The sequence below is a fragment of the Genypterus blacodes genome, unplaced genomic scaffold, assembly GCF_046128005.1.
Source record: "Genypterus blacodes isolate CSIRO-AG114 ecotype Tasmania unplaced genomic scaffold, CSIRO-AGI_Gbla_v1 ptg000129l_1, whole genome shotgun sequence".
NCBI classification, from domain to species: domain Eukaryota; kingdom Metazoa; phylum Chordata; class Actinopteri; order Ophidiiformes; family Ophidiidae; genus Genypterus; species Genypterus blacodes.
Window position 1 is genome coordinate 1,571,146 of NW_027466931.1, and position 12,712 is coordinate 1,583,857.

The 12,712-nt window shown below is 44.2% G+C and overlaps 1 protein-coding gene across 7 annotated transcripts; it reads left to right on the plus strand.

The window, feature by feature from the left end:
* The first annotated feature begins 4,212 nt into the window (after positions 1–4,212).
* LOC143010675 (uncharacterized) lies at positions 4,213–11,249 on the plus strand. 7 transcript variants are annotated; one of them, XM_076163161.1, is made up of 14 exons: positions 4,214–4,357; positions 4,756–4,889; positions 5,170–5,219; positions 5,390–5,710; positions 6,558–6,732; positions 7,266–7,504; positions 8,201–8,247; positions 8,363–8,472; positions 8,574–8,866; positions 8,944–9,015; positions 9,468–9,564; positions 9,830–9,959; positions 10,225–10,359; positions 10,589–11,249. In XM_076163161.1, the coding sequence occupies exons 3-14, from the start codon at positions 5,177–5,179 to the stop codon at positions 10,784–10,786; spliced, it is 1,860 nt and encodes a 619-aa protein (XP_076019276.1). In that variant the 5' UTR covers positions 4,214–4,357; positions 4,756–4,889; positions 5,170–5,176; the 3' UTR covers positions 10,787–11,249. The 7 variants fall into 7 exon arrangements, with proteins under 7 accessions (XP_076019271.1, XP_076019270.1, XP_076019274.1 ...); XM_076163156.1 differs by lacking the exon at positions 8,201–8,247 and having other exon boundaries at positions 4,213–4,357; positions 5,364–5,710; positions 6,967–7,504; XM_076163155.1 differs by lacking the exon at positions 8,201–8,247 and having other exon boundaries at positions 4,213–4,357; positions 6,967–7,504.
* Positions 11,250–12,712: the final 1,463 nt, after the last annotated feature.

The window sequence follows — 12,712 nt, forward strand, 5'->3', positions numbered from 1 at the left end:
ATCATCTTTCGAGGCTTATTTCCATGATTTCTATTATTGCATTTTGCGCAGACCAAAACTGAGTCAAACCGAAAGTTAAAAATGTTCGATAACTGCGCCATCGTCGCCCATTTTGAATTATCTATTTATTAACTACTTATCACTGCGAAGGAGTCGAAGATTCACAGTCTCCTCCGACACACCTGATTGAAATGTTAATTAAAAGATTAAAAATGTTTAAGGAGCGTTTAGGGAAAGTGTATTTGCCGTTGCAGGGGCGTTCTTACATGGCTGAAGTGATCCAAATGTCAAACAACAACAACAACAACAACAAACTCAGAGCATGTTTTGTATCAGAACCGAACGAGACCCAAACCAGAACGGCACCAAATCCTCACGTGTGTGTGTGTGTGTGTGTGTGTGTGTTTGTGTGTTTGTTTGTGTGTGTGTGTGTGTGTGTATGTCACATTCACTCCTTTGGGCTGCCATCTAGGCCGTGTGGGGATGAAGGGAGCAGTTGCGTGTCTCCTGGTGGTGTTTGCTGTGTTACGTGCCACAGGTGAGTGTCAGATTTGTTTCGTTAGATACAAATATGCTCACTGTTTCCACTTTGACAACGTTTGTAATCCAAGGTGAAGTAGCAGAGAGAATGAAATGCCGAAGATTCATCTATGGCAGAAGTTTGGAATTTGAAGGAGATATAAAAAATGTGCAATTAGATCTTTCCAGGCAAAGCTCAGAATTCAGCAGTGAACTATACTTCTTTCTATAGGACGCCATAACCATTATTAAAATTTCTTCTGATTCCGTGTCTCTGCAGGTCGAAGTGTATTCCAGGTCAGCGTGGAACAGGAGGTCTACAGGGCGGAGGAGAACGGTAACGTCACGATGACGTGGCATTTCCCCGCACAGCCTCAGGTGCCTCTTCGCTCTCTCTTCATCGACGTCATGTACGTCGATCCCCTGAGGACCGTTTTCAAATTTACAGACGGCAACGAGGACCTGCAGTCTCCAGACCAGCTCTACAGGGGGCGAGCCTGGTGTGATGTTAAGGAGAGTGGAAAGGTGGAATGTTGGATCAGGCAGCTGAGGCCCAGCGACTCGGGCATGTATCAGTGTGTCGTCATGGTTGGGTCCAATGAGCACTTCAAGACGTGTGACCTCGCTGTAAGCAGTAAGTCCATGTTGTGATTTTTGGCTCTTGTATTTGTGCAAGAGAAACTTCAAAGTACACTTACTCGAAGTAACACACCCAGATTATTTGGTATTATTATGAGTTTGACTGGTCTGATTGGTGTTTGTTTGATCTTTTCACAGCGGCAAGCAAACAACCCACAGCTGAGAGTCCAGAGCCGGCGCGCCAAGGAAGGAATCACTATGCTGCCTTAGCAGGGTTTGCCTTAGTCGTAGTTGTCATCTGTCTCTGTTTGCTTTTTGCTCTCAGGCAGTGAACTTTATATCATCATGTTTTATATGGTTTTACATTATCATATGATATTTGTCATATTTGATGATGTTGTCAAATGTTTATAGTTTCAACTGACCTCAGCTCGGCGTTTGTTTAACGCTCTGGACTGAGGCAAAAAAGGTGGATCCACTACCGTGTTTTCAACCCAGACATCGACTATAGTCACACTATGAGCCAAGTATCTTTGATGGTGCTCGGTCGAGTTTGTTGATGTATTGGTTATAAGCTGACCTCAATCGAGTGGGTTACACAAGTAGTGTAATTCATTACAGATGCACAAATGTTCTATTACCTCATTTTGTAATGATGTACCTGCACGTTTTTTACATGTTTTGCCATCTAACTGGCAACGTTTTAGTCTCATGACTCACCAGTGGGAGTCAGCACTGAGGCAACAAAGTCACTCAGAACAACTGATGCTAACACAGCATTATTCTGACACTATAAAGCCGGATCCTGCAGCTGTATGTGGTTAAACTTTTTGTTCAACCATAAGTAAGGAGACAACTGAAGAAAAAACAATGTGACTTCATTTGTTGATTGTGTTCCTCATATTTTTTAAGTGGACCACAAAGGCTTACCTCACGTGACAGGGCAATAAGCTTCCCCTGCACTCTGCACTGCCTTATGTGTTATATGAAACTTGCACATCTATGCAATTACGTGAAGTATTTACTACACGCTGCACTGCCTAATGTGTTTTATAACACTTGCATGTCTATGCAATTACGTGAAGTGTTCACTTATGTGAAGTGTTCACATAAGTGAATACTTCTGGTCTGCAGCTGGCAGCCAATGAGTTGCCAGCTTGCCTCCAGGCCACTGCCGGGGTTGCCCTTGAGCAAGGCACCAAACCCCAACTTGCTCCACTGGCGCCGGCTGCTGGCTGGCTGCCTGCGGTGCCCCTTCCGGCACGTGTGTGTAGGAGGGGTCCGCAAACTTTCATGTGTGTGTCATTGCCTTTGCGTGAAACATGTGTGAGGGCATGAAATGTGAAGTGTTATATGAAACTTGCACATCTATGCAATTACGTGAAGTATTTACTACACGCTGCACTGCCTAATGTGTTTTATAACACTTGCATGTCTATGCAATTACGTGAAGTGTTCACTTATGTGAAGTGTTCACATAAGTGAATACTTCTGGTCTGCAGCTGGCAGCAAAAGAGTTGCCAGCTTGCCTCCAGGCCACTGCCGAGGATGCCCTTGAGCAAGGCACCGAACCCCAACCTGCAACCCGCAAAAAAGAAACTTTACCCATTTAGCTCACCGATGTCTATGTTAATTGTCACAGTATCATGGGAGTGGGAATGTGTTTTATTTTCGCATATCAAACGTTACCTCTTAGACTGTAAGACGTCTTAGACTGTAAGACGTAACGTTTGATACGCGAAAATACGTTCTAAAATACTCTATCTGTAAGACTCTAAGTCACGGCAGAGTTAGTAGTTAGCTGTAAGACTTCAAGTCTTACAGCTAACTACTAACTCTACTTAGCGTCTTAAAGATAGAGTTTTAGGGTCTTTTCGGTTATTTTGGTGGATCAATGAGGAACCACCCAGGTCCGTGGCTTCTTCAGAAGTAATCTGGGAGCAAGCAAGTGTTTGCATTGAGAGGGGGGTACTGTTAGGATCTGTCTTGTGTGCTTTCTGTTTTATTGTGAAACCCTGTCGTGGCCATGTCCCTGCTACCTATACTTCCTGCCAATGTGTTTCCCATCATCGTGATTACCTGTCTGCCCTAATGTGTTTCACCTGTGTCTCTTTGTCTCCTCCCCTGTCTGGTGTGTATATGAACCCCTGTGTGATTTGTGTTTGTCCTCGGATTGTTGGTTTAGTTACCTGATTTTACGCCTGCGTCAGTTTGCTATGTTAGGTGTGCATGTGGTTTTCCTGTTGCCCTCTGTGGCATTCCATGATTTTGATTGCTGGTTTCCGTGGATATTTTTGCCTCGTCTAAATAAAGACTTTCCGGTGAATCTGCACCTTGGGTCCTCTATTCTGGCAAATCGTAACAGCAAGACCGACTGTATCCTGATTGTTCCTGTATAGGTCGGTAAATTGTCAATTTACTATGACAAGCAACCTTTTAAAGTTACAAATCATTGATGTGTGTGAATGTTGTGATAGCGGTTGGCATGTGTGGGGAACTGAAGTATAGTGAGTCTGACTTGTTTGGGTTTTCCCTGGGTGGGGCCCAATCTGTTACACCTAACCTGCACTGATGCTGTGTTTCACAAGGCTCCTGCACACTGACCATATTGTTATGTGAGGGGTAAATCATTTAAATGTGTTTTGTTAAAAAGTCATGACTTGTAAAATTTATGTCCAGGTCTTTGCAACATGGTTAAAGGAATGTACACTGGTGTATTTTGTAGTTTCAGTACATTTTAGTTGCCTGTAATTGCAGAAGGTTACGGCTAGTACCGGCCCCATATACTGTACCATCAGGTTTGGTACAGTATATGGGGAGTGATGTCACTGCTTTGAATGATACCAGAGACAATATGGTATATAAACCTGTTGGATACTGTGGACAATGTACAGAAATAATAAATGCATCTTATATCTGAGTGGTTTGTGTGATCTGTGTGTTTCGGGGTTTAGTTTGGTGTCAGCATTTGTTGGGGTAAATGATCTCAATGCTCTATTCTTTGTACTTGTACTTTGAGGAAACTGAAACATCAGCACAGCCCTGCTTTGTGATCATGAACAATATACTATGAAGTTCATGTTTCTCAAATGTTAAGCAGTCGGTTCAGTTTAAGGTAGACACACCTTCAAGGCTTAAAACCGGTCACGAGGTTGAGGCATCACATGAGACTAGAGCTGCTTCCTCAATATGCACTTCCTCATTATGCACTTTGTTTTAGACAGTTAAAACTCGTGGGACAGCTTTATTACCTAAACAGGTAAGAACTGACTCAAACGGTTAATTTACAAAGCAGTTGTGGTGTTGGGGTGCATTTAATGCTCTAACAGTCTGTACAAGTTTTGATTTCCTCCTTGATAATATGTAAACAATACAATTCACAAATACTGTATATTACCTTAGTTTTCTATGATAGAGCTCTTTTTCAGCTGCCATGTAAATCTATATGTATATTTCTATTTACACTAGCTGTCTATGGGTTGAATGATAAATTGTGAGCCTGACCCATAAGGTCATGGTCTTAGTGGTTAGCAGGTGTGTCATATTTTGGTAACACTGCTACGACTACTTGGTAATAATAATTGAAAAGAATATGAGGTTATGATGATAACAGTCAAAAGCGAATGAAAATATTAAACCAGACGTTTTCCTTTTCAGCTTGGCCTGGCTGATGTAATGCACCCAAAAGATTTCAGTGCAGTATCTTCCTGCAAGTCACATGGTCATGGGCTGATGGTGCCAACAAATAACATATTCCACAGTTTATGACGGAAGGATTAACCCTTATTACGGTAACTGCACATCAATTATACTCTGATATTTGTCTGCAATGTGAGTAAGGCAAAAATGTGTGTAAAACATATAAATGGCCAGAGTTACCAATGGCATTATGTGATGCATTGTGCCTAATCGACATGATGATTAGAGGAATGTTACTTTGCTTTATGCAGATTCCAATCTTTACATGATGCTGGAAAGAATGAATTTTTGGCCTTAATTAGAGTAGTCAGACTAAATGTGGATGTAAACATACTGACTGAATCTGGCCTTTGGTGTCGTTGTCCTCTGCAGGAGGGACATGATCTGCATACTTCTTCTTGCCTTGACGTCCAATGTCTGTGGTGAGCTTCCAATAATACATGATATTACTCTCGCCCTTAGAGAGTTATACATCTGCCAAGACGGACAAAAGGCAGGTCAATGGAAGTGGAAGTGCAGTTGAAGGTGTTCTTCATGTCTCTTTTGTGTCTCCTTTTCGAACACAGGGGACGTTGCTGAGGAACTGTCTCAGACCCAGAGGCAGAGGAGAACAATAACATTACAATCAGTTGGGACATCCTGATCAATGCAGGGCTCTTCCTCACCAACCTCCTCTGTATGTTCAAGTCGACACCACAGAAGGTTCTTTATCACATGGACAATGGTGTTGAGGAGCCGAAGACTCAGGATGAGCAGTTTGCAGGAAGGATTCAATGCGACAAAGACAATCTGAGGAAAGGCCACATCAGGCTTCATCTGCTCTTCGTCAGGACAGGCGATGCTGGCGAATATTGGTGTGATTTGCTCACCAACTATGACAACACCACAAAACAATGGTTGCTAAGGGCAACTCGTAAGTTGGTAATACAGTTTTCTTTGAAAGTCCATTTAATGTGAGATTTCAGTGTATAGGATGGATGGAGGTTGCTGCTATAGTTACCAGCACTGAAACACATATTTTAGCCCACAGAGCGGTTTGTTTTGAAGATAACCAAGGCGTATCATGGAAAGAACAGTAACACGTCCCTCACTACTCATGATAGAGAACATGCAAAGAGAAAGATGGATGAGACTCTGTGTGTATTTGTGTGTGTGAGGGATTGAGTGACGATGTATTCATCATGTCATCTGGACAATCCAGTAACATTGTGGGGACTCACCTGCATTATGAGGACATGAATCCACCTCACATCAAGTTCATTGTGTGTTTCAGGGTGGAGGCTTCTGTGCACTTTATCACTTTTGTGATAAAGTGGTGGGGAGTTTAACCACTTAAGCACAGAGGAAACACTCTTGTTTCTTGTTATACTGAGCTCATTCTGGCGGTCAGCGTCGCATAGAATACATTGCTTGTTTCAGGAGCATTCATGTTCATGGGGAGGCACGTTCTTTGAGGAAGAATAGTCGCTATTCTCCTTCCTATCCTTTCCATTTGTCCAGTGCTATGTAAGGGAACCTGGAAGTCCCCTTAATCATCTTGTTCTTCAGGGCACACTGTAATAAGGGCTTGAATTCAAAGGGTGTTAGTTTTGGTATGAATCCGCACATAAACATTTTTGCTGATTGACAAACATAAAGTTAATGCTCCAAAGGTACGCTCCATTGCCCAGAATTCCCTGCAGGACAATTGCGACTAAGTGCTATATTTATTGTAATTTTGGTCAATTATTTGGTCACTGCTCTTGTTTTTGCAACTCTAGAGAGACTTCCTGTCTCTGGCTCCACAACAACCACAACCAGCAGCACTGTCCCCATCGCCGTGGCAACCAGGTCTGCCCCACCCCCTTATGACCCTGTGAGCTTGGCACACCTGGAGACTGACAGAACCACAGAAGAAGATAACCTGTGGTTATCGCACTGCCAGAGTCACATCAGGTAAACACACGCAGCCTCAAACACTGGAAACCAACGCAAGGGAGTATGGGTAGAAAGAGAGCTACTTAATCATATTTTCTTTGCTTTTTCTCACTTTTTCCGTCCCCTTGGTTCCTCCTCCTCTTTGGACACTGATTACAATGGCATCCTCTGCCCACCTCCCTCCTCCTCTTCGTCCTCATCCTCTTCTCCATTCCCTTTATCCTCCTCCTCCTCCTTCTCCTCTGGTTTTAGGATGGCCCCTTGGAATGTTTCCACAGTGTCCAGTCCTCTCAGCCAATTACAGGACACTAGCTTGACCTCTAACTTCCAGCAAAGGACGGGTAGACCTCGCTGTCACCCCTCCCCTCACCCCAGGAAACACTCCCTGGACCTCCATCTACGTCCTGTGGGGACATCGCTTGGTGATGACATGCACACACACTCTGGCTGGCATTCAAGTATCCACTCAAACATTATCGGCGGCTACCAAATCCCCGTCCAGCGTCCAATCCCCTGCCACGCCCTGCGCACTGCCTTTCCTCCACCCCAAGCGTGGACTCCCAAAGGCAGGCAGAGTTCCACGCGTCCACTCCAACTCCACCTCCACGGCCACCAAAGCCTCTGGCCGTCGCAGCCCAGGGAGAGAGCTCAAACAGGGGCTCGGCCACACTTCCCAGATCCACCTCTGAGTCGGAGAGGAGGGAGGGAGGGACAGAAGCAGGTGGGGAAAAAGTTGAGATGCGGCTGCCGAGGATTAACACTGCTGCTACACCAGGCTGCACACAGACAGGTAAAGCAAGCAGAGTTTGTTGGGACATAAATTAAATAAATACTTTTTCAATTTCAATTTTCAACCCACAAACATTTGTTATAGATGATTGTTGTCACATTGATTGTTAAACACAACTTAAAACTAGAGCTAAATTGGTCCTCATTATATGCTCAATTGTGGTTCATACCATGCACAACAATGGTTTTTCCACTTAAGTTGAAGGTTTAATTTCCACCCCCAAACTGTCACGTTTGACTTAAGCACTCTATCCATCACTATACCCCCTTATCGTAGCCACTAGATCCGGGGTGGGCAAACTTTTTGGCTCAAGGGCCACAATGAGTTTTAAATTTGACAAACGGGTGAGTTTACATAAATGACCTGTAAAAGCTATTGCATACATTCCCCTAATGCTCACTGAATGCATTTTTGCCCTTTCTTCCTTTTATTTTTTATATCATTTCTGTATTGCCAACATGCAAACGTGTTCGACGTGACCCAATACTTGCGTCTCCCTGCAGCAAAATGTTGGGAACCACTGGATTATGCAATGCCCACCTCTGCACTAGATGGTAACATGGTCGTTTATGGCATAAATATAATGTTTGAAAACATAACATAAGTAATGAAGCGACAATGGTGAAACACTACAATTATCTGAACTACCTATATGATGTTTCTATATACTGTATATGTATTCTGTGTGTGTTTCAGGTGGTGACGAAGCGTTTGAGTTCAACGAGAGCTTCAGCAGCTATTTTGTAAGTTAAATCTGATAAACCTCAAGAACAGAATACGAGAGATTATAATCACTTCTGCAAAATCACAGCAAACTGTCAAAGTATCATTTTTTCTATGTGATTTCCTCTGTCTCAGATAAATAAAGGCTTGGTTCCTCTGGGGAGTGTTTGTTGTGAAGAAGGCGATGTGGATGAGAACTACGTTCCCATGAGCGCCACCCCCACCGAGCCTCCGGTAGCACCAAGGTTATTGAAGACTCATGACTTTATTTTACGCTGTTTCCACTAATAGAACCAGAAGCTAACTTCAGTGTTGTCTTTCCTCATTTCTCCCTCTTTTGCTTCAGAGTTCCTCCACCTTCTTGCTCTGTGAACTCTGACCCCTGCTACCCCAACTACGTCCCAATGACCCCTCTCTCCACGAGCCTTCCCTCTCACCCACCCCCCGGCCTGTGCGAGCAGGCTTCCCTGGGGAGGCAGGTACCCCCGCCGGCCCATATGGGCTTTCGGAACTCCCCGCTGACCCCCGTCGCTCCTGTCACCCCGCCACTTCGAAAGAATCCAGTGAATGCTTCTGGTGGAGCCGAGGTGGAAGCGATGCCCCCTCCAGTCCACCGCAACCTGAAACCACAGCTGATAGGTGAGGTTAACTAGTGATTGTGTGATATCGGTGACTAAAACTAATTTGTTGACTCATCGTTTGTTGTGCCACCACAGGGGTTTGTGCCACTCCACCTGTGAATGGAAGTAAAACTCAGACTGGTGGAGAACCGACACACAAACCCAGAGGTACAAACTGCTAGCACAGCTCACATATATTCAGATATGCAGATGATGTCTCCTTATTGCTTAAAGATAATATGAGGACAGCAGAAAAGTAAATGACATTTGCTTGTGTTAGTCTGTTAAGATGATCAGCTGATCGTTCAGTCTGGCAGTTCTGCTGTAGGATCAGGTTGTGGTCCTGCTTATTGCATGTGAAACTCTGGCACTCTTTCACATCCTGAAAACGTCCTTCAGTCTTTCTCTTTGAGGTTCTCCCCAACAGCCATTTCTCTTTCCTCTCGCTCTCCTTCAGTCTTAATTATTTGCCTGCTTCCACTTCACTCAACAAGGCTGCAGTCCAGACACACACAAACACACACAACACAGGTTTAGAAACAGTATTGATTGTACTGCACTCTCTCTCTCTCTCCCCCCTCTCTCTTGCTCTCTCTCTGCCTCTTCTCTGTCTCTCCCAGTGAAACCAGCTCCTCTGGACATCACTCAAGTGCAGCAGGAATGGCAGGAAGTCCCACCCCCTGTCCGCTCGCCTGTCACTCGAACCTTCACACGAGAGTAAGCGTGTGTGTTTGTGTGTGTGTGTGTGTGTGTGTGTGTGTGTGCGTGCGTGTGTGTGTGTGTGATATATAATGTGTTTTATGCAGTGGGGGAGGTAAATGTGTGTCAGAGCATAAAACATGTGGCATTTTGAACAAGTTGTTCTATTTTGATGTTACACTGCCCTCGTGTGGTGGTGATCGATAGCTGCTATCCATTACTACTTAATAAGTAGGAAACCGCACCAGCAAATATAGAGTGTGTGTGTGTGTGTGTGTTTCAGTCTGTCCAGTCTTCAGTCAGTCAGGGGAAGCTCGGCCCACAGCTCCTCCCCATCGTCCGACTCTGATGACCCTGATGACAGTTACGTCGCCATGACAACCTCAAACCTCAGCTTCAGCGCTGGAGAGCAGGTAATAGACACTGTATTTCCTGTCTTACCTCTTCCCTTCCGTCTTTCCTTTCTGTCTCCTTCCAGACATCCTCCATTCCTTCTCTCCTTCCCTTCCCCTTTCCTATCTTTCATCCTTGCATCTCTCTATCCTTCCTGGGTTCCTGCCACGTTTTTGTCTTTCTTTCACTCAATCTAGAACTAACTTGGTTGTCTCCATCTTCTTGTCTTCTCGTGTGCGTGTGTGTGTGTGTGTGTGTGTGTGTGTGTGTGTGTGTGTCATTCAGTCTCTGAGACTCATGCTGCACAGGGCCTCAGAGGGCGGAGCCAGCAGCCCTTTACAAAGGCCAGCCAGAGGCGACAAACAGGTGGAGTACCTGGACCTGGACCTCCACACTGGCCGAGCGACACCTGCGAGACAGGTACCTCTGCTCTCTTTCTCTCTTTAGCTCTCTCTCCCAAGCTGGATGAACCTTTTTTTAAGGTTTAAAATGATTGATTGATAAGTTCTGAGCCTGACACAGACAACAGAACTTATTTAACTATCCTCAACCGCTGGATCAAAGGTCCAGAAGATCCATCCCTCAAAGATGATGTCATGCTGAATTTTTCAAACAGCCCCATTTCTGGTTTGCGTCTTTGCTTTTCTAGAAAAATTGCACAGCAAACGTGGGGGCAGGGGGCAATGAGCGCGTCGATGAGCGCGGCAGAGCAGGCGAGGGGCGAACCCGTGGCCACCATGCCCGCGTGGACTACGTGGTGGTGGACCCTGAGAGGACGAAGGCCCTACGGAACACCAGAGAAGCATGGCATGATGGGAGAATGTCCACAGAGAAGGAGAAATGCTAGAGACACAAACACACATCCACACCAGCCACTGTACAATCTTCCGTGTGTCTTGATGATAATTCTACCCTTGGATCTAAAGTTCACGACTAAATTACAAAATACTTAACCGACTTCCTTTTTCACATTCACACTGTTCTTCAGGTACCATGATGGCTGTGGAAGTTTGGAGCATTTATACTTATCGTTGTTTCAAACCAATGAGATTGAGGAAGTTTGAATATCATGCATATTTACAAATTAATGTCAAATAGTGCCAATTGAAAACAGCAGCAACTGCATTCATTTTAAAATCATACAGAGTATCATTATAATTCTCTGGATTGTCCCAGATGATGAAGGTAATAAATAACTGCTGAGTAATCTTTATTGATTATATCATGAAAATGTAATTCAAGCGAATGAAGTGCCTTGAGATAACCTATGTTGGTTTGGAGCTATATAAATAAAAGTTGAACTGAATTGATTTTTGGTTGTCCTGAATTTATTAACACCACACATCATATTTAAACGTCCAATTTGTTGTCTGGTAGTTTTTGTTGCACAGTCTGAGGTGAAGTCTCAACATGCAGCTTCTCTTGATGCCCACTAAATTGAAACATTGACTCACTGTTGGAAGTGAAAAGACAAGACCAAAGTTGATAATTTCCTATTTTGTAATGTGTGTTGATAAATGATTGCTCTTTAAAGTGTCACGTTTCATTGACGGGTGTCTCCAGCCTCCCATATTGCCCAAATTAGGATTTTCTATTCTATTGCAAGTAGGCTGTGCTACCTGATTATGATTATTCAGGGTGAATGTTCAAAAACAGTTAGAAACCTTCTTTGAGTGTGTCCAAATTCCCCAGATGTCATCCAGATATCTAGAATAATGATGCCAAAGCAGCGGCCTCCCATTCTGTCGTGAAAGTATTTGATTGAAAACTTTCTTTCCCTGTTGCCATTAGGTTAGAGGATTTCCCCTCCTGTCAAACTCCGCCTTAAACTGAAAATGTGATTATAAAAGACGCAACACGCACACGTGATGGGAAGTTTGTTCATTTGTTCTGTTACAAAAGCAGGCATTCTTACTTTTGTTTTATATTTGAATCAAACTTTTGTTTTAATTTTCCACAAAAACAAATGAACAACAACAACAACTGTGCTTCTGTGGAAAAACTCCACAATAGCCTTTACCTTGTCCAAGGTTGTTTTCACCACCTTCAGGGTAAAAGCTTCAGGCCTCTAATCATCAGGTTTAATGTGTGAGGCAGTGGCTCAGTGGGTAGTGCTTCCGCCTGGGAACCGGGGGTCGCTGGTTCGAGCCCCTGCCGAGTTGCCCCTGAGCAAGGCACCGAACCCTCAATTGCTCCCCCCTCTGCGAAGGGTGGTAATGTAATGTAAGTCGCTTTGGATAAAAGCGTAATCGTAATGTAATGTATGCGCCAGACATGGGTGGTGCATGGGTCCACTTCAGAATGTTTATGGCTTTGGTGATGTTTGCAGCATTATCACTCACACAGCACAGCACTTTGTCCTGTACTTGCCACTCATTTGCCACTCCTCATAGCTCCTCTGCCAAGTTTTCTGCAGTGTGTCTGTAGCTGAACTCAAAACAGTCCAGCAGGCAAGATGTCATCTTGTAATTTTCAACAAAGTGGCAAGTGACAGACATGAAAGAGCCGGGGGTTCTGGAGGTCCAGCAGTCAGTTGTCAGGCAAACTGATGGAGCTTTTTTCACCCTGTCTTGCCATAATGCACGTTCTGTGTCATATAGTTTTGAGATCATTGTACTGGATGGTGTTTTTCTACTGGGTAGAGTGTAAGTGGGATTTAAGGCTTTAACAAAACTTTAAACTTTAAAACCTTTGTCCTCCGCAATGGAAAAGGGCTGAAAATCAGTGGCAACCATTTTGGCCAACTCCTCATCAACACTATGCTGTTTGGCTG